At 43.7% G+C, this 21609-nt stretch overlaps 1 protein-coding gene across 1 annotated transcript in view; it reads left to right on the top strand.

The window, feature by feature from the left end:
- Window positions 1–2564: 2564 nt before the first annotated feature.
- Window positions 2565–21609, top strand: part of FRMD3 (FERM domain containing 3) — an 81067-nt gene continuing 62022 nt past the window's right edge. The window contains exon 1 of the mRNA XM_015812504.1: window positions 2565–2714. Coding sequence (XP_015667990.1) covers window positions 2565–2714 — 150 coding nt within the window. The remainder of the gene's footprint in view (window positions 2715–21609) is intronic.

Genomic DNA, 21609 nt, shown 5'->3' with positions numbered 1-21609 from the left:
GCTTGACCCTGACAGTTGCCAAGCGTATTGTACGTGATATCTGTTAAGCTGCTTCTTGGATACATAGGGCAGCTGGATAACAGTAAAGACAGGGAGAAAAAAACAGAAGAAAACGAAGAACAAAGAAGGCAAGGACAATAAAAAAGTAAGAAAGTTAATGTTGTATTTCCTCCAATAAATTGCAACAACCCTTTTCTTTTAACAGGCAATTAAAATCAATAAAAGGGTTAAAAACTATCCTGCCACAGGGAAATAATATCAAAAATTAAAGACCTGCAGAGAATTTAAAAAAATGAAACATAAAGGATAAGGGAGAAAAGCTAAGAGAAATAACATCCAAATGATGGATACTAGCTGAAGAAGAGGCTTAAAGTATTTCACAAACAACACCAACTAAATTTCCTAATTTTCACTATGCTGTTTCCCCAGAACTTTCTAAAGTGATATAGTTTTTTTTTCCTCCAAGGCCCAATCCTCATTGTTCCTAAGTATGGCATAAACATTCCCTAGTACAGTGGTTCTCAACCTTTTTAATGCTGCGACCCCCACCGGTCGTAAGTCGAGGACTAAACCGGTCGTAGGTCAAGGACTAAACTGGTCGTAAGTCGAGGACTACCCAACCGGTCGTAAGTCGAGGACTTTCCCTGCCCGGGAGCACCGTGCATGCGTGGTTCCGCCCCCTGCGCCGGCCGAGGCGTAGCTGGCAAGCCGCAGAGACGGAGCAGGCCGACCACCAGCTGGCCAAGCTCAAGGGAGGTAAGGCACCCGCCGGAAAAGGGGGAAAAAAATGGCGGACACCCTTGCTTGGCGACCCCCGTGAAATGGTCGATCGACCCCAAATGGGGTCACGACCCATAGGTTGAGAACCGCTGCCCTAGTAACAAATTTCTTTTCAGCTTTGTCCCGAGGATGTTGCCTTCATTTCAAGTCCATTCCATGTGGTAGCCACGCTTAAAAAGTAGGAGTATTTTCTCATTTATTCAAACACCATCCAAGGGCAGCCTCAAGGCATACCTTGCAAGGAAGTTGGAAGATTTCCGTAATCTAAAAGAGACAATAAAGGCAGGATAAAAATCAACTATGGCCCACCAAAGCCATGTGGCATATTCCAATGTTAATTCATGAATGGCTGGATCAGTAGATTGACAGCTCTTCAATTCACCACTGCAGAATTCTCCCAACTGATAATCAGAGTAACAACTTCCCCGTTCCTTCCATTAGAAACTCCAGGTCCTGTCCTTCTTATAATGCACTCTGCTCCCATTTGGCATTATTGTCCCACCTACTTTGGTTCTTAGGGGAAAAAAAAAAAGACAAATAGCAAGATGGAAAATAATAATTAGAGCCATGATCTTCATCATCTCATAAAATTATGAAAAAAGGATGTGAAGGAAAAGGAGGAAGAGGCAATCGTGACAGGAAAGATCCTTCTATGGATAGATGGCACCTTGCACTATCAACCAAAGTCCCTTCTGCAGGTGGGCAGCTATGCCATATTTCCTTTTCAATCCACGTTTGCATTAAGAAAAAAAAAATAGAAGGTATAAGAAAGCAGACAAAGATTATAAAACATAGTAAAATTAAATTAACGAGTTACTGCAACTGCAGAATAATACTCTTCTTTGGAAGCACCGAAGCGACAAGCAAATGGAGCGAAAGAAGAAAGGGAAAGAAAGGGAAAACGAGGGATATTTGGGTGATAGAAAAGGTGAAGAAAAGCACTCGGAGACCAGGGAGAGAATAGAAGAAACATGATCAGATATTTTTTATTTTTGATTTTAGGTCAGCTATTACAACAACGGCGTACTTGTATTCCATCTCACCCCGCCGGATTTATTTTTTTTTAACCACGCAAAGATACAGAGGCAAGAAGCGTGGGTATATACTGGTTACAAATGGAAGGCAGGGCTGTCTGGACCCTCCAACCTTTCGTGAAGGAAGCTTCGTTGGAAAGCACCCCGGACAACTGGGGAGGGCATCGAAAGAAGGCAGCTAAGGGCACGATGGAAAAAGGGAAACGGGGAAGAGAGGGGAAAGCGGGCGGGCAGGCAGGCAAGCAAGCAAGGGAAAGCGCGGGAGGTTCACGAGAAGGTGGGGGGGGGAAATGCGACTGCGGGAGGGGCAGCGGCGAGCCGAGGATGCTGCTGAGGCGGGAGAGGAGAGCAGCGCAGAGCCTGACGCAGCCGCGCAGTCAGCAGGAGCCTCGCCAGCCCGTCGCCTCTCGCGCCCCCAAGGCACAGCGTCTCCCCCCAACCCCCCCAACCCAGAGCTTGCGCGTGCCGCTTTACGCGGCGGCGGCGGTGGCCCTCTGTGGAGCGAGAGGTGGACTCGCCGCCTTCGGCGAGGCAAGCGAAGCGGAGCTCCCCCCCCCTTTCTCCCTCTCCAGGATGTTCGCCCAGCAACAGCAGCAAGCGGAGCCGGCGCCGCCTCCTCGGGGCTGAGTTGCCCGCCGGCCCACGAGGCAGGCGCTGGGTCGCTCCCTTTCTCGGGGTTTCCCTCCCGGCGAGGAGGGGCCGAAGCAGCGGCAGGGCTGGTCTCCGGCCCCCGGTTCGGGTTTGCGGTGCATGTTCGCTCCCTGCGAGTGCGTGAGGCGAGGGGGCAGAAGGACCATGAAAATGATCCGGTTCCGGAGCTCGAGCATCAGGTCGCTGAGCCAGGAGATGAAATGCACCATCCGTCTGTTGGACGACTCGGAGATCTCCTGCCACATCCAGGTGACTCGACCGACCCTTCGGGAAGCGGTGGACAACTCCTAGGGGGGGGGCTCACCCTCACGCATCCCCCCCCCCTCCCGCCTTACTCCTTCCTTCCTTCCTTCCTTCCCCTCTTGGCAAAGGGAAAGCGGGCTGGCGTTGCCCGCCGCCCGCTCCGCTTCAGTGGCATCCCTGCTGTGTCACCTGCCCAGCCGCCCAGCTCTCTCTCTCTCTCTCTCTCTCTCGCTGCCAGTCCCCGGAGCGTCCACGCACGGCGCGCCCGGCTCTAGTGAGAAGTTGTTTACAAGTAAAGCGTGAAGCGAGGCAGGGCTGGTCCCCGCAAGGTCGTGGCGGGGCGGTGGAAGGCAAGAGAGCTCGTGTGGAACCGATGGGAGTGTACTTAGGTAGTCCTCAACTTACGGCCACAGTTGAGCCCAACGTTTACGTTGCTAAGTGAGAAATTTGTTATTAAGTGAGTTTTGCCCCATTTTACGACTTTTCTTGCCACATTTGCTAAGTCAGTGGTTCTCAACCTTTTTAATGCCGCGACCCCAACCGGTCGTAAGTCAAGGACTAAACCGGTCGTAAGTCGAGGACTAAACCGGTAGTAAGTCGAGGACTAAACCAGTCGTACGTTGAGGACTACCCAACCGGTTGTAAGTCGAGGACTTTCCCTGCCCGGAAGCGCCGCGCATGCGTGGTTGATATTCTTAACTATGCTCTAAAACAGTGGTTCTCAACCTTTTTAATGCCGCAACCCCCAACCGGTCGTAAGTCGAGGACTAAACCGGTCGTACGTCGAGGACTAAACCGGTCGTAAGTCAAGGACTACCCAACCGGTCGTAAGTCGAGGACTTTCCCTGCCCGGGAGCACCGCGCATGCGTGGTTCCACCCCCTGCGCCGGCCGAGGCATAGCTGGCAAGCGGCAGAGATGGAGCAGGCCGACCACCAGCTGGCCCAGCCCAAGGGAGGTAAGGCACCCGCCGGAAAAGGGGGAAAAATGTCGGACAAAAAAAAAATGGCGGACAGCCTTGCTTGGCGACCCCCGTGAAATGGTCGATCGACCCCACATGGGGTCCCGACCCAAAGGTTGAGAACCACTGTGCTAAGTGAATCCCTGCAGTTAAATCAGTAACACCAGTTGTTAAGTGAATCTGACTTTCCCCATTGACTTTGCTGGTCAGAAGGTCTCAAAAGGGAGATCACATGACTCTGGGACACTGCAACCGTCATAAATGTGAGTTAGTTGTCAAGCATCCAAATGTAAATCACGTGACCATGGGGGAATGCTACAATGGTCGTAAGTGTGAAAAATGGTCATAAGTCACTTTTTTCAGTGCAACTCGAATGGTCACTAAATAAACTGCTGTAAGTCGAGGATTAGCTGTATTGAAGACCCCAGAGCGTTTTACCACACAGCTGTAAGCATAAGTTATGTGTGAAATCCACTTGGCATTTTCCCAAGGGCAGGTCAGGCTCCCCAAGAGAGGGTTTGTTGGGTTTCCAATGAGAAAGTATCCTGCCATGCCTTCCTAACATATTTGTGTGCACAAACTAATCAGAGGAAAATAGGGGAGTTATAAGTGGAGTAAGCTGGTGTTGCTTGCCTTAGAATCCCAGTATTTTCCCAGAGTTTAAACAATGAAGTTGATGCATTCCTTTTGCAGATGGACGACTTTTGTGATTTGGAGTGCTTTCTGGAATTTGGCTGAACACTGCCAGTGGACAAAAGACATATCATTGCATTACGTTTATTTAATGTAAAAAAGACAACTGTCACATACCGTAAGGAAGTAATCTCCTGGTCCCTGTTAACTGATGCTGGTTACTGTAGCTCAGGGCCTGAGAACTCAAGACCTCTCAGTTTATATATGAATATATCTCCACTGTAAGCTCAAAAACATAAGCACTCAGTTTTTTCTGAAGAAGGGAGGGGCAGTAAACAACATATGGAAAGAATCAGGAGTTGCACTAATAAAATTATATGATTAACAGTTATATTTTGGATTATATTTAGACAAACTACTGTTTCTTTTTTTTATTCATTCTTCAGAACAATCTTTGAACTGATTAGGGAGTTGGAACCCAGAGGTGCTTGGAAGTGTCTTTCTGGAGGGGCAAAGAGATCGCCAATATTTGTGTGTGTGTGTGTGTGTGTGTGTGTAAGGTATTTAATTGCAACCAATCTCATTTTGCTGGAAGGAAGAGTGAGATGGCTAAGTCACTACACAGGAGGTTTCCAGTAAATAGGGCTTTTTATCCCTGTATGATTTCATCTGGTATCTTTAGCACAGTCAGCTTTCTTGTCCTGTAGAAAATTAGTGTATTTTAATTTTGCACTGCTACATCAAGACGGTTGACACTTAATTGAATGCTGACCATATTTGTGTAGTATTTCTGTTATCTTAGATATGCTATCCCACATTTGAACTATAAGTTAAAAACATCTAAGCCGCTAAACAATATTGAGGGTAGAAAGGGGAGAGAAAGAGATATATTTCTTTATTTATCATAGATGCTTTATCCTACTTCCATCATCAACACTTTAAATGACCTATATCATATATTTTAAGCAAAAGAAATAATCATGACTCTCTATGATTTAAAATCTGTAATCAAGGACAAGTTTCATAACAAAATTAAGTACTGTATATTGCAATGTTTTTGTGCATATTTTCTCAAAGCTTAAATATGTTTATTTTTTGAAAAAACAGCACATTATTCACAGTGAAAAATGAATGTCCATTTTTAATATTTTATTTTTTTCTTTCATTAACTGCACCAGAACAATATGAAAATAATATTATATTATTAATGAATAAAACCTCTAACTGATTTCTCTTCCAATTAAAGAGATTAGAACTATTAACTTTATAAAGATTGTATTTAAAAGTTGTTTAATCACAATCAAGGGTATAGAAATAATTGAAGAATTTAGTGTTAAAAGAGAAAACTAAGAATAGGTATGACAGCAATCTTCAGATACTTTTTAAAAAGTCACACATAAGAAGATCAAGACTTGTTCTTCGTCACCTCAACATACAGAAAGATCCACTTAAGTTATGGGAAGGTTGGTTCTAGTTCATTATTAAGAAATGTAATGTAAGACCGATTTGATACTGACATATAGAGATAGTGGACTCCGCTGAATGCATGCAGAGATTTGACAGTCATCTTTTGGGAAAAGCATTACGAGCTTTATTGCCTCATTTAGTGATTTTTGCAGTTATGACCAGTAACGAAAAAGTAACTTTAACCAATCTTCCTAGGTACAGTCTTAGCAACCACGTTGCTTAACAGCTGAGTTACCAGTCCCAATTATGGCTGCTAAATGAGGACTACCTGTAATTTGAATATATGTTTTGAATAGGGTGCTGGATTTAATTGTTAGCTGCCACCTCCAAATCTGTGATTCTGTGATCAGTGACTTTTATTGTAATGATTTTTGTAGCACGTTTCATCCAGCTTTTGGCTAGCTGGAAAAGTTACGGATTTCTCTGAGAAATTAAGCTATGTTATATGCAAATAAAAATATGCTGTCTGCAGTGATTTAATAAATGTCCAAATGAAACAACTGAAATCATTAAAAATTGTTAATTATTACCCATTCTTAAGAGTAGAATAGATAATATAAGATGATATTTAAGATTGCTTAGGCCAAGCAGGTATTAGAGTCTATGTTGATAAAACCTAGCACCTTTATAAACGGATATTTTAATAGAAGCAGCTGTTCTTCTTATGGTCTCAAATGTTATTAAATATATTGAGCAGTGTATTGTAATTAACTAACTTTGATTAGTATATAGAAAATCAAGTTATATATAATTGTTCTTAAGACAGAACTGAAAGAATAGGCAATTCTGAATAGTACCGGTAGCTGGAATTTCCTACAACACATTATGTCAGAGTTTGGCAATCTTTTCGGTTCCAGGCGCCAACTGCTATATCAGAGACTGCACATTTTCTACAATTATGCTGATAAACACAGTAAAAAGCTTACTTTATCCCATTCATCCCATTTGAGATGAATCCAATTCAGAATCAATCAGTTCAGCATCCAATTAGGATCCGCTTGTGCACTTCGTTTTGGTGCTCAGTTGAAGGAGCCGGATGTGCTGTGTTCCCATAGGATGCAAGGTAGATGCACTGAGCAGTCATATTGATAGTGTTGCAAAGCCTGTGCTCCATCTAACGTAGAAGATAAGTTCATCTATCAGTCTCATTGTTTCAGTTAGTGTTTTTAATTTCTTTAGACAGAACAGAAAATTGAAGAACGCTATTTTTCAAGTGGTTTCCAGGCTTTCCTATAACATATTACAGGTAGTCCTCAAATTACAACCACAATTGAGCCCAACATTTCTCTTGTTAGGCAAGACAGTTGTTAAATGAATTTTGCCCCATTTTACAACCTGCCTTGCCACAGTTGTTAAGTGAATCCAACTTTTCCTGTTGACTTTACTTGTCAGAAGGTCGCAAAAGAAGATCATCAGATCCTGGGACACTGGAACTGTCATAAATACATGCCAGTTGCCAAGCTTCCAAATTCTAAGCATGTAACTAACAGGGTTGCTGCAACGGTTATAAATGTGAAAAATGATCAAAAGTCACTTTTTTCAGTGCCATTGTAACTTTGAATGGTCACTAAATGACTGGTTGTAAATCGAAGGCTATCTGTACATCAGAGTGTGAGAAGTTTTATATCCAAATATATTTCATTTTTTATACTGTTTCCATCTTCCCCCTAAAACATTAACAGAATCCACAATAGTCTGAGAACCAGAGTCTCCACTAGGTAACTGACAGACAAGCTGAAACTAAGATAATCAACTAAAATTAGCAAACTTCCTCAAATAAGTTAACCAGACCTAATCCACATTAATTAAAGGATAAGGTCTGCAAACACAGAGTTAATTAAATTGGGTCTCCCAGAGGAACTGGATGTTCACAAGAATAAACATACCTACACACACACACACACACACACACACACACACACACACACACACACACACACCTCCAGTGTCACTCTAGAGCAGAGGTGTCAAACTCAATTTCATTGAGGGCCACATCAGCATTGCGGTTGCCCTCGGGGTGGTGGTGGCCAGGGTGGGTGCAGCCTACTGGGTGGGCGTGGCCAGCTCTACATCATTTATGTCAAGGGTGCCTGTGGGGGCCTGGGCAGGAGTGGGACAGATCTGAGGGTCTCTGGCAGAAGGGGGTGGGACCGGGGCAAGTGCCAAGGCATGGTCCATTTCTTCATTCCTCACAAAGGATGACACCTCCCCAGCATGCACCCAGGGGGCGGGGCCGACACAGCAGGGGCTGGTTCCTCGCTCTTTCTAGATGGCCTTGTGGAGCTAAGACTGAATGCGTTTCAGCATAGATGGCCATCACAAAATTGTACATTGGCTCCCGGCCGGCCTGGGCCAGGGCCAAGGCAGTGGGGGCCGTTCCCTCACTGTTTCCAGGATGGCTTCGCGGGCCACATGAAACCACTTCACGGGCCGCATCCGGCCCCCAGGCCTTGTGTTTGACGTCAAACTCGCAACGTCACGTGACATTGCGCAACGTATCGGGACGGTTTTGCCATTGCTGGCAATGGGATGGACGCGGCTTCTGGATGATGCGTCCGGCCCGTGGGCCAGCAGTTTGACACCCCTGCTCTAGAGTCAGCACATGACATGCCAGACAAGCTCCCCCTATAAAAATCTGCTGTACCCCATTTCTCTGCAGCTTGCCCGTTTTGCTTTTAGGAAGAAATATTTCTTCTTTCCTCACAGCTGTCTGGATCTCACTTTTATTTATTCTTGTGCAACCGCGGCTTAGCCTGAAACTTCAAATTATTCTTCTGACAAGACCTTAGCAATCATACATTGTTCTGTATGATACAATAAATGCAACTTAATGTTACTTAATCTGCTACTGTTGATGAAATGAAACATATTTTTGCTTCTAAAACTATATTGTCCTTTTGAGCCCAAAAATTCTGTTGTTAAGTGTGACAGTTGTTAAGTGAATTTTGCCCCAGTTTTTGACCTTTCTTACTACAGTTGTTAAGAGAACCACTGCAGTTCTTAAGTCAGTAACACAGTTGTTAAGTGAATCTGGCTTCCTCATTGACTTTGTCAGAAGGCTGCAGAAGGGTGATCATCTGACACTGCAATTGTCATAAATATGAACCAGTTGACAAACATCTGAATTTTGATCACATGATCATGGGGATGCTACAATCGTCATAAGTGTGAAAAACAGTCATAAGTCCTTTTTTTAATGCTATTGTAAGGTAGATGTTTTAATTTGTTTTACTGGTCTACTGTGGTTGATCTAATCTGATAAGATATACCAGAGGTATTAACTCAGAATTCTAGTGGATTACAATAATATGAAAGTTAAATAAATATGTGTAATTTTCTAAAAGTATGTTTATCAATAATTATTCCACAACTGATCAGTAGTGATTTTATGGCTTAAATGAACATGTGATCATAAATATCCTTTATAATGCTATTAAGGAAATATGCCTGGAAAATCATAGACCCTAAATATGAGATTCAAAACTAGGATTCATCAGATGAGCAAGTTTGGCAAAGCATATTAAATTGTGGGCAGATTCATGCTGATTGACATGAGCACAGATTTGGGGATTCAATTTACAAAAGCTGCAAATGAATGGATTTATAGGAGTACAAATTTATTTGTTTCTTCTTGGTAAAATGTTAATTGTCAGTTGTTGAATATAAACAGAATAGTTACAGTCCCATAAGTTGATTAAAAAATCTGATATTATATTTCATTGTATTAGGTGGGCTTGCTGAGGATATTTCAGTATGCCATTAAAATGATCTGCAGTACCTTCAGGTCAGTTAGCAACAGTGTCAGAAAACACTTTTATACCTTGATTAGCCAGTTCCAGGAGCATCACAAAGAATTATTTTTCAGGGCATCCTTTCACGCTTGTTTGCTATTTAGCAATTTACCTCCATTAACTGCTAAACATTTATTTGTAAGATAGTTACTTTAGGAGGAAGTTCTGTGGAATAATGCATGCTTTATTTTTATTCTTTTAAAAATATGTAGTAGTAGCTTCTTGTCATTCATGTTGCAAATTTTATAGTGTTTCTGTGGAACTAAAATTGGCTATTAAATTTAGCGTGAATTCAAATGTTCCAAGACACCTACAAAGAAAGTAGTGTACAATACTGGTTGCTGTGTAGAATTGTTCAGTAGGCTGAGTTAGATGAGTCATGTAATGGGGAATTCTACCACGTTAGGCTAGGCATTCATCCAAAGTTCAAACTGCTTTTTCATCCACAGGACTTGTTGATGAAACTTCAAGTGAACATGGCCATTGGAGCTGAAAAGAATCAAGACTATGAGCAAAAAGTTTTCATATTTTTTTAAATGTACACACACACACACACACACACACACTATATAGTGATCACCTTTTGCAACCTTCTGACAAGCAAAGTCAATGGGGAGGTCAGATTCACTTAATAATTGTGTAACTAATTTAACAACTGCAGCGATTCATTTAACAACTGTGGCAAGAAAAGTTGTAAAATGGAGTAAAACTCACTTAACAAATGTCTCAATTTGCAACAGAAATTTTGGGCTCAATTATGGCCGTAAATTGAGAACTACCTGTATAATAGTTTGATTGATTTGTACTAGTAGTGTAGTAGTTTGCATTGCCAATTCTTAGATAGATTTTTCCAGATCAGGAAAGTGTCAGCAAAATTTATTTAGTGGCAAGACATGTCTTAAATTCTGTGAATGTATTCCTATTATAGGCATCTTGCGCTAGTTATATGCAAGTTGAACACTAACTAGAATAGAATAGAATACTTTATTGGGCCAAGTGTGATTAGACACACAAGGAATTTGTCCCCAGTGCAGAAGCTCTCAGTGTACATACAAAGCAACAGAGTAATAATAATAATAATAATAATAATAATAATAATAATAATAATAATAATACTACCACCAATAAGAGGGGATAGTAGAGAAGATGAAAAGGATAATAATAATACTACAGCCATACAACATGGATAAATATACTTAGACATAAGACAATACTGTGAGTATTAGGTGTTAGCAGAATGATGGCATGAGGGAAAAAGCTGTCCCTGTGTCTATCATGTTTCCCCAAAAGTAAGACCCGGTCTTACTTTCTTTTGGGCTCTGAAGTAAGCACTAGGATTTACTTTTGGGGAGGTCTTACTTTTTGCCGGTACCAGTAGGCTGTGAGCGCATGGGGTGGGGTGGGACATGTGCATGGCGTGCAGAAGCAACGCAGCGGCGAGAGCATGGTGGCGGGCCAGGTACAGTACTGGAATGGGCGGGGCACGTGCCTTTCCCGTGCCAGGCCAGCCCCTGCAGCCCCGAGGTGGCCGTGCTGGGCGGTGGCAGGAAGGGCGCCGAGGTGGGGACAGCCAGGCTGACCAAAGCGGCAGGTGGAGCGCCAGAGGCTCCGGGAGGGAGGGTGGTGAAACGGACGGACATCCTGCCGTTAGCACCCATGCCGGCTGCCCCTTCCCCATGGAGCTGGAGAGCTTGCCACACCACCACCCAGATGCCCTTGCTTCCCCCAGGAATTGCATTTCTTTCCTTACCTGACTTCCAGCCTCGTGCCGTTTCTCCTTCGCAATCCGCCGCTGCCGTGTGCAGGGAAACAAAAGAAGTTTTTTTTGGGGGGGAAAGGTCAGTTAATTTCAACTTTTCACGAAAAAAAAAAAGATCTCGCGAAGTTGCTGCCGGCAGCACCAGCAGCAGGTAAGGCGGGGGGATGTACGCAATCCGGCCTGCCCAAAAAACTACGGTGGGACACTGGGCGGGGTTAAGTAGGACTTACTTTTTGGAGTAGGGCTTATATTAGCCCGAACCCTCCAAAATAAGCTAAGTCTTATTTTATGGCTAGGTCATATTTTTGGGAAAACACGGTACTTGTTTTGACCATTCCCATTTTCACTGTTTTAGCACTTTTTATGTGGTAAATTGCGGTGGTCAAGGATTGTATGTGAATATCATATCTTTTATTGTATTATAATTTTTGCACTGCACTGCAGCTTCCCTAACAAGCTTTCCCATGTTTCAGTTAAATCCCAAGAGAAGGCATTTGTGTTGCTACTGACTCTAGGAAGGGCAAGTGTTGCCCTGAAGAAATGGAAGAAACTTATTTCCTGTGGAAACTTTTATTCCTGAGGGAAGACTAATTAGGAAAGCAAACTTATACTGTACATAATAAACTCTGATAAATTATTTTGTATTAGTGTTTATCATTGGTTTCCATTGTCATTTTGGTAGATTTATACTTTTCCTTCAATAATTTGGAGATAAAGATTTTATTTTATTTCATCTAGTGGCATAAAATGTTGCATTTTTTACCTGTGCTCTCATGTTTCTAAAGGGAAAATATTTATGGTATTCTCTGTGCTCCTGATTTCAAGGGTAAGGTTCATGACAGGATATTGTTCACATTTACTCTACTCGGTTGTACTTTTTCTATTTTAATTTTCTATCCTGGTAGTCAATAATTGATTGATTTTCTAACTCTTGGTATTTGCCCTACAACATTAGAGGTTGGGAAGTATTTTAAAAATAAATTGAGGACGAATGTGCAATGCCAGGCAGATCTTTTTAAAAGATAACATTATTTTTTAAAAACCTTTTTCATAATGCCCTCTGTAAACAGTTTCCTTTAAATGAAGCTGTATGAATGTTTGAGAAAAGGAGACAAGAGCTTTTTAAAAATTAATTGTATGGAAAAGGTTTGTATTACAAGCAAGAATAAAAGATAAATGAAGTAAATAATGACTCTCAGCTACTAGTGGATAAGGAAAAAGGATGAAGTGTGTGTGTGTGTGTGTGTGTGTGTATGTAGGTCTTTGGTTATTCGGGCTTTCTCCCGCGTAAAATTGGAAGTGTCTTGGCGACTTTTCGACGAAGTCCCATTCGTCATCTTCAGGCTGGTGTCTTCAGCTTCGTGCTTCTAGGAGTAATGTGTGATCGCAGCTGTTTCTTCCTTTTAACTGCCAGTGGGGTTTAAAGGAAGTTAAAAGGAAGAAACAGCTGCGAGCACACATTACTCCTAGAAGCACGAAGCTGAAGACACCAGCCTGAAAATGACGAATGGGACTTCGTCGAAACATCGCCAAGACACTTCCAATTTTACGCGGGAGAAAGCCCGAATATATATATATATATATATATATATATATATATATATATAGTAAAAATAAAAAAAGTGAACACCAGGAAGAATTAAAAACTATAAAAGTTTTAATAAATTAGAGTCCAAGCTTTCACCGGCCACTGCCGGCATCATCAGGGATCTATGTAGGTCAGTGGGAGCGCTCTTTTATGGTCAAACCACTTTTGCAACCGACCCATGGATGCTATCATGGGACTCAGTCAGCCAATTGGCGTTCTGACCCCGTTTTTGTTTTATTAACCAATTTGCCTGTGCTGTTCCTATCCTTGCACAACTTGCCACCGCTTTTTCCCTCCCCCTCTCTCTCCTTCTTCCTTCCTGTATTTCTGCACCAATCCTTCGTCCTGCCCTGTCGGGAATGGGTCTGCGTTGTACTCTGATTCTATCACCATCTCCCCCACCTCCGGGTGCCTTGTGAAGTGCCCTGCCTCGATCTGCACTGCCCGATACTTCTCCTCCTTCTCCCTTTCCACACCCGGCAAACATGCAGCCACGACCCCCAGATACCGATGTCACCCTCCTCTCTTCACCACCATTAACTGCCCGGGAGCATGTGCTTGCCCCTGCGTTGTTCTCCACCTTGCCCTGCAGCTGCAACTCTCTATCCATTTGGCCTTTCCCCCCTCTGCCTTTCCCGTATTTCCCGTATTCTCCGTCTCCCCCCTTTTTCTCCCTGCTGAGGCCACTTCATACGTCTGCAAGGTGGCTGCATGAGAGCGTGTAACTGCTCCTAAAGCAGGGCAGCATTGCTCTCCCTCCCCTCCTCTTCCCATTGCTCTCCCTCCCCTCCTCTTCCCTGCGTTGCTCTCCACCTTGCCCTGCAGTTGCAACTCCCTGTCTACCCAATCTTTCCCCCTCCCCTCTCTCTGACCTGTCTTTCTCGTATTTCCCATCTCCCCCTTTTTCCTACTGAGGCCCCTTCGTTTGTCCGCAAAGCGGCTGCACGAGAGCGTGTGACTGCTCCTAAAATGGGGCAGCATTGCTCTCCCTCCCCTCCTCTTCCCATGGGAAGTGCCGTGTTCGTTCGCTGGGCGGCCGTCCGGGAGCATGTGGTTATCCCTGCAACACAGCGGGGGCCGTTCACCTCCCCCTCCTCGTGCCTCCAAGCACGCTGGGGGTTTTGGGGATTCCGGAGAACGTGCTGACAGATTTAAGTCATTTTTCCACACCGTTGCTTCCTTCTGTTGGGTTATCATCCGGGAGCGAGTGACTGCTCCCAGGGCAAACTCAGGAGGATGTATAGACGATCTCGATTCCTCCGGTGGTGCCATAGGGATACTCAGAGGTGCAGGGCCAACAGAGGTGGCGGGGGGTAAAGAAAAACGATCCTCCTGGTGGCAGCTGTGCTGTACGTTGGCATGTGTCCCCAGCAGTTCCTTCCCTTCCCCACATTCAGATGGGACACTCAATCCGCTCAAGGTACCCATTGCGGTGTGGGTCGGTTTGCGGTATACCTTGGTCTGGAGAGTTCCATCCAGCCGGCGATGGACCAGAACATCTAAGAATGCCAGTTCTCCCTGCTGCTCTTCCTCTTTAGTAAACTGTATATCCGCATAAACTGAGTTAAGTATACCCACGACCAAGGTATACCGCAAACCGACCCACACCGATAGGATGTTACATTTTGACAGCAATCATCCTATGGTCCACAAGGTCAGCTGTATTAGAACCCTCTTTAAGAGGGTGAACTCCCACTGCAGCACGGCCAAGGCTAGGATGGAGGAAAGGAGACATCTCCTCCAGGTGTGTAAACGCAATGGGTACCCAATGAAGTTTGTCAGGAGATGCAGCGTCCTATCCAGACCCCCGAGCAGCCAACGGTCCGAAGAACTGTTACCTCAGGCGACCTGGGTTACTCTCCCCTATATTAACAACGTTTCAGAGGCAATGGCTAGACTGTTGGCCCCCTACGGGGTTAGAGTAGCCCATAAACCCAATTGCACGTTACGGTCCGGCATCATGAGGCCCAAAGACCCACTCCCCACGACAGAGAAATCAGATGTTGTTTATAAAATCAATTGCAACGAATGCTCTGCTAACTATGTGGGAGAGACTTCGAAAAGAGTTGGAACAAGGGTCCACGAACATAGGCTCGCCATAAAAAGGGGGGAGCCACGTTCCCAGCTGTGGACACACATGATGGAGACCGGCCACAAGTTTGATCTGAATGGCGTGCAGGTGATTGCCAGTGACAGCACTAAAGGCGGTAGACTCCTTAAGGAAGCTTGGCTGTCGGGAGAGGGCTCCATTAATAGACATGTAGATCTATGTCAAGTACATCTGGCATTAAGGGCATGGAATACTCGCGTCCATAGACCTCGGGAGAGGTGGGAGGAGGGGGGGAACCCCCGACCCCAACACCCCCTGAACAACGGTGAAACAGGCGTCTGCCAGCTTGGGCGCTTGCCCAGGATGGAACATCAATGCCCCCGACGGACAGAGGAACCCATTGACACTAACGCTCCGACCTTGAGCGGATTGAGCGTCCCATCTGAATGTGGGGAAGGGAAGGAACTGCTGCGGACACATGCCAACGTACAGCACAGCTGCCACCAGGAGGATCGTTTTTCTTTACCCCCCGCCACCTCCGTTGGCCCCGCACCTCTGAGTATCCCTATGGCACCACCGGAGGAATCGAGATCGTCTATACGTCCTCCGGAGTTTTCCCTGGGAGCGGTCACTCGCTCCCGGATGATAATCCAACAGAAGGAAGCAACAGTGTGGAAAAATGACAAATCTGTCAGCACGTTCTCCGGAATCCCCAAAACCCCCAGCGTGCTTGGAGGCACGAGGAGGGGGAGGTGAACGGCCCCGCTGTGTTGCAGGGATAACCACATGCTCCTGGACGGCCGCCCGGCGAACGAACACGGCACTTCCCATGGGAAGAGGAGGGGAGGGAGAGCAATGCTGCCCCATTTTAGGAGCAGTCACACGCTCTCGTGCAGCCGCTTTGCGGACAAACGAAGGGGCCTCAGTAGGAAAAAGGGGGGAGATGGGAAATACGAGAAAGACAGGTCAGAGAGAGGGGAGGGGGAAAGATCGGGTAGACAGGGAGTTGCAACTGCAGGGCAAGGTGGAGAGCAACGCAGGGAAGAGGAGGGGAGGGAGAGCAATGCTGCCCCGCTTTAGGAGCAGTTACACGCTCTCATGCAGCCACCTTGCAGACGTATGAAGTGGCCTCAGCAGGGAGAAAAAGGGGGGAGACGGAGAATACGGGAAATACGGGAAAGGCAGGGGGGGGAAAGGCCAAATGGATAGAGAGTTGCAGCTGCATGGCAAGGTGGAGAACAACGCAGGGGCAAGCACATGCTCCCGGGCAGTTAATGGTGGTGAAGAGAGAAGGGTGACATCGGTATCTGGGGGTCGTGGCTGCACGTTTGCCGGGTGTGGAAAGGGAGAAGGAGGAGGGGTATCGGGCAGTGCAGATCGAGGCAGGGCACTTCACAAGGCACCCGGAGGTGGGGGAGATGGTGATAGAATCAGCGTACAACGCAGACCCATTCCCGACAGGGCAGGACGAAGGATTGGTGCAGAAATACAGGAAGGAAGAAGGAGAGAGAGGGGGAGGGAAAAAGTGGTGGCAAGTTGTGCAAGGATAGGAACAGCGCAGGCAAATTGGTTAATAAAACAAAAACGGGGTCAGAACGCCGATTGGCTGACGGAGTCCCACGATAGCATCCATGGGTCGGGTGCAAAAGTGGTTTGACCATAAAAGAGCGCTCCCATTGACCTACATAGATCCCTGATGATGCCGGCAGTGGCCGGTGAAAGCTTGGACTCTAATTTATTAAAACTTCTATAGTTTTTAATTCTTCCTGGTGTTCACTTTCTTTTATTTTTACCATGAATGCACCCAGGAATCGTATAGAATTTAACGTATAACAACGGGGAAGCCGTATGCAAGGGAAGCAAGAACGCCTTACCATCCAATCTGCCTAACACCCTGATAATGAATGTAACAGCACTCGAAAGGACGCGAACTCAGAAAAAGGAGCCAAACATCAAAGCAGGCAGCACGCTTGAAGTGCGGCAGGATCAGCTGGGGCCGGTCACATGCTCCAGGAGTCGGAAGCAGACGTGGAATGACTGTGTATAAATCTTTCTCAGCATTTGCCTTTTTAACCCTGATGATGTCAAGTGCACTTGACGAAAGCTTGGTGGATTAAATTCTATACGTTTTATAGATTTCTCTTGGTGGTCGTCTTATTTTATAATGAATATTCCCAAGAGTTGTATTTGGACCAGGTTTGAATCCCATAAAGGGTGTGGCTAACTGAGTTATAGTAAAAATTCAGAAATTCAGAATCTCAGAATGAATCATCTAATTGATTTGGAGTATCAAATTGAATGTGATACTTCTCAGGCAATTGAACAGACATTTGTGTGGGTAGAGTTCTTCCTTTTTTCTGAATCAAATTACCAATGCAAAGTACATTAATAATTCAACTGAAAGCAGGCCTTTACTGTATTTGCATCACTCTAAATAGCAATGCTCTTTCCACCTTTTCCCAGTTTGGCATTTTATACTGTGAATACAAAGTAATGTATGAGAAAAAATATCAATCATATTTGGTGAATTTCACTGCAATCTTGACAGTTAAAGGTAATTATAATTAAAATTAATTGGCATCAAAATGAACTAGTTTATAAAAATTTCCCGAATGTCATCAGAAAAAATTATTAGGGTTGGTAATATTCTGATGATTGTAGAACAATTTCAATAAAATGTAGAACAACAGCCTCTTCCTTTTGGGAAAGAAAATTATATATCATATAATGGGGTATTATCTTCTGATAGCCTGAGAAACCAGAGCATTTTGTCTAAATCAGAGACAACCCATGTGTTGCATCACTATTACATAATTTTTAAAAGAAACTTGTTAAGCATGTTGTACATTCTGGAGGTATTTGAGCAATTAAAATAAATTGTTTCTTTCCAGTTTTGATGAAGTAGTAAAAATGTAAAATAAACCCCAAAGGTTAAAAAAGCAAACCAGAACAGTCACATTCCTAATATAAAACAGAGTAGGAAATGGAGAGCTGCATACAGCAGCAATCTGTAGGCTCACAAATTCCAAACAGAAAGGAAGCTGGACCAAGATGGAGAATATAGTAGTTGATTTATATCAGGGGTGTCAAACTCAATTTCATTGAGGGCCGCATCAGCATTGCGGTTGCCCTCGGGGGGCCGGGTGTGTGTGGCCAGGGTGGGTGCGGCCTACTGGGTGGGAGTGGATGGAGTGGGGGCGGCCTACTGGGTGGGCATGGCCAGCTCTACATCATTCGCGTCAAGGGTGCCTGTGGGGGCCTGGGCAGGAGTGGGACAGATCTGAGGGTCTCTGGCAGAAAGGGGTGGGACCAGGGCAGAGCCCATCAAGCCGGATATGTGAAGTAGGTGAGGGCCATTTGCTGGCCACTTCCAGTCGATGGTACATTTCTTCATTCCTCACAAAGGATGACACCTCCCCAGCAAGCATCTAGCGGGTGGGGCCGACGCGGCAGGGGCTGGTTCCTCACTGTTTCCAGACGGCCTTGTGGAGCTAAGACTGAATGCATTTTAGCATAGATGGCCACCACAAAATTGTACATTGGCGCCCGGCCTGGGCCAAGGCCAAGGCAGTGGGGGCCGTTCCCTCACTGTTTCCAAGATGGCTTCGCGGGCCACATGAAACCACTTCGCAGGCCGCATCCAGCCCCCGGGCCTTGTGTTTGACATGCCTGATTTATATAAACTGATTCAGCTCCTACTCCAGATCTTAAATAGAGCACTTAGAAAGTACAGATGGAGACAGATTCTTTTCAGGGCCTGTAAAGAAGACACTTGCCCTCCATCCCAACATGAAAGTGCCGGAAATACTCAGTGCCTTTGCTCTGTGGTCCAATCCCCACATTGTGAATTCTTCGAAAATGTTTTACAATGATATTTTGGTCTGTTCTTGGATAACAACTCATTAAACTTCTTTAATAAGAAAATCAGCAGGGTTATCAGTTTTGTCTGGTCATGCACCCTGAGAGGCCAACAAAAACGTATTATTTAATTTTATGCAGCCAGTATTTTGGAATGTATACATAGTTGTATAATTTCCCATACCTACCGGGAGATTATTTCTCTTTGCCGAGACCTTGACATACACACATTTGCACACCTTGAGTCCCTTTCGCACTTGCATCTAAGTGCAGCACAAACACACCCTTCAGCATCTGTTTTCTTTTGTGTCCTTTTGGATATTGGTTTCATCAGGTTCCCATCCTTTGCCTGAGGCAGCTTTAATGTATATTTGTGCGTGTGATGGGGTGGGATCCTCTAACAAGCATCACATGTGCTAAAATGTCAATATACTGACTATTCAGGCATAACATGCTTAACGTGAAAGTGAAGAGGAAGAAATTAACACTATTTCAAGAAATTTAAAGAAATAATAAAACTACCGTACAATAGTTTAGAAAGCAGCCAAATTTGGTTACTAAAAATCTCCCATGTCTTGATTTGCTTCAAAGGGAGGAAGGTCAAATTTTAAAATGCCATCTGATGGATGGGAACATTACAGACTGTTGCAATGCTAATGCAAAGTGTTGCAATATGTTTTTGGATGAGCAATCATCATGCTAGGCAGCACTACACAAATTATGAAAAATGGTTGCCAATAATTTTACAGAATGTGATTGCTGGATACTTGCAGATCTCAGTCTTCAATGTTGTAGTTATCATTTTTTAAATTTTTTTTTTATCACATAGTCTTTTTCATTGATATGAGACAAAGAGCTATTTGTTAGAACATGGAGAACTGCCAAACCTACGACTGTTTTCTAGCTTGTTTCTGTCCAAGGCTTCATCTGTAGCTTTTGCAATAATTAGAAGTGTTTTTTAGAGCATATCTGGGGCATATTTATAGTTGCTCAATAAAAATTCAGATACTACTTTGCATTTGCAAAGAAATGAAATTGCTATTTCATGTAGGGTTGCAGCACCATAACATTCTGCAAGAATAAACATATATTCTTATGGCTTACGTTTGTTAATCACATCCTCATTTCACATCCTAGTGAATAATGTTCTGATATTTAACATTCTAAAATGGCCAGATATAAATCTTTAAGATGGTTAAAAATATGCCCTAGTTATAATGATCAGAACAGAAAGTATATGGATTCTTATTTGGCTTTAAAACTATACACTATTATGATTCGCTGCACAGTCAACCAGATGTTCAGATTGCATTCGTAGTTTTATCTATCTGTTGAGTCCTTGCTGAGGACCTGGGAGAGGCATGTGTTGATGTTTAGTGGTATTAAAGGTATTGTTGCAGGTTGTAAGCTGTTCCAAATAAAGTTGCCTTTTGCAATTGACTGATGTCAATGCCAGTGGTATTCAAGTGGTGTTCCAGTTGTTTTTGGATTGCACCCAAGATGCCTATTACTATTGGTATCACCTTTGCTTTCTTTTGCCACAGTTGTTCTATTTGTATTTGCAGGTCTTTGTATTATATCATCTTCTCCAGTTCTTTATCTTTATCTATCGCAGTGTCCATTATCCAGACATTTTTGTCTTTCTTATTGACAATTGTTAAGTCTGGAATGTTATGTGACAGGTGCCTGTCTGTTTGAATTCTAAAGTCCCAGAGCACTTTAGCTTCTTCATGTTCTATTACTTTTTCTATTTTATGGTCCTACACGTTCTTGCTTGCAGGCAAATGATATTTCTTGCAGATCTTCCAACCACCGTTGTTGCTACTTTGTCATACCATTGTAGTAAAGTCTGTGTGATCTTTTTGTAGCATCTAACCAAGTGGTCCATGTTTCTTCAGCTTCTTAGCAGAAGCAGCACTTGCTGTCTTCTCAGTTCTGGCTTTGCATGCATTTGTTCTTAAGGCTTGGTCTTGTGCAGCCACAATTAACTGCTGTCTACTATTATTACAATGAGATCATGTATTTATGATTAGCATGTTTTATATTATTTTATACTTTGAAACACATAATTTAATGTGTGTCCTTATTCAGGGATCATAGAAAGAAAATGTTTACTGTTGTTTTAAATATTTAAAATACTATTTTTATATTTAAAATCTTGAAGATCATAGAATTCTATAAGTTGTTTTCAGTTCACTATCATGTTAAATCACTGCTAAAATTAATTATTTAGTTTTCAGATACTTTTTTTTAGAAATGTGAGTTAAATTCTACAACTCAAAAGTTATGTAAGTACATAACGTAGGTTTCAAGTTTTCCAAAAATCTTATTAAAAGCTTCTGGTATATTTTTTATGAACTTTTAATTAGAATAATCAAGGTAGATCCCAACTATGGAAATTGGAAATTTTCTTAGGGCCAACATCTTTTTCTTTTATAAGAATAGTTTTTCACCTCCTCCTGGGCCTAACTGAATAAAAATTAACAGGTATCATTAATAATTAAAGTAACTCTTTCTTCTACCTCAGGGGTGTCAAACTGCCAGCCCAAGGGCCGGATGCGTCACCAGGAAACCACCCCATCCCATTGCCAGCAATGGGAAAAAAGCTCCAATACGTCACGCGACGTCGTGAGTTTGACATGTCTGTTCTACTTGATTTTATGCCAGTCTTTTCTCATATTAATCCAAGTAACCCATAATGCTGCTCAGGATGAGTTGCATCTTGTTTCTGAATCCAAATGCAAATGGAAGATAATCATACCTTTCTCTCGACTGTGGATGAAAGATCATATGTA

This window comes from Protobothrops mucrosquamatus, unplaced genomic scaffold (assembly GCF_001527695.2).
Source record: "Protobothrops mucrosquamatus isolate PMUCROS unplaced genomic scaffold, P.Mucros_1.0 scaffold91, whole genome shotgun sequence".
NCBI lineage: Eukaryota > Metazoa > Chordata > Lepidosauria > Squamata > Viperidae > Protobothrops > Protobothrops mucrosquamatus.
This window is presented reverse-complemented; position numbering and strand designations above follow the sequence as displayed.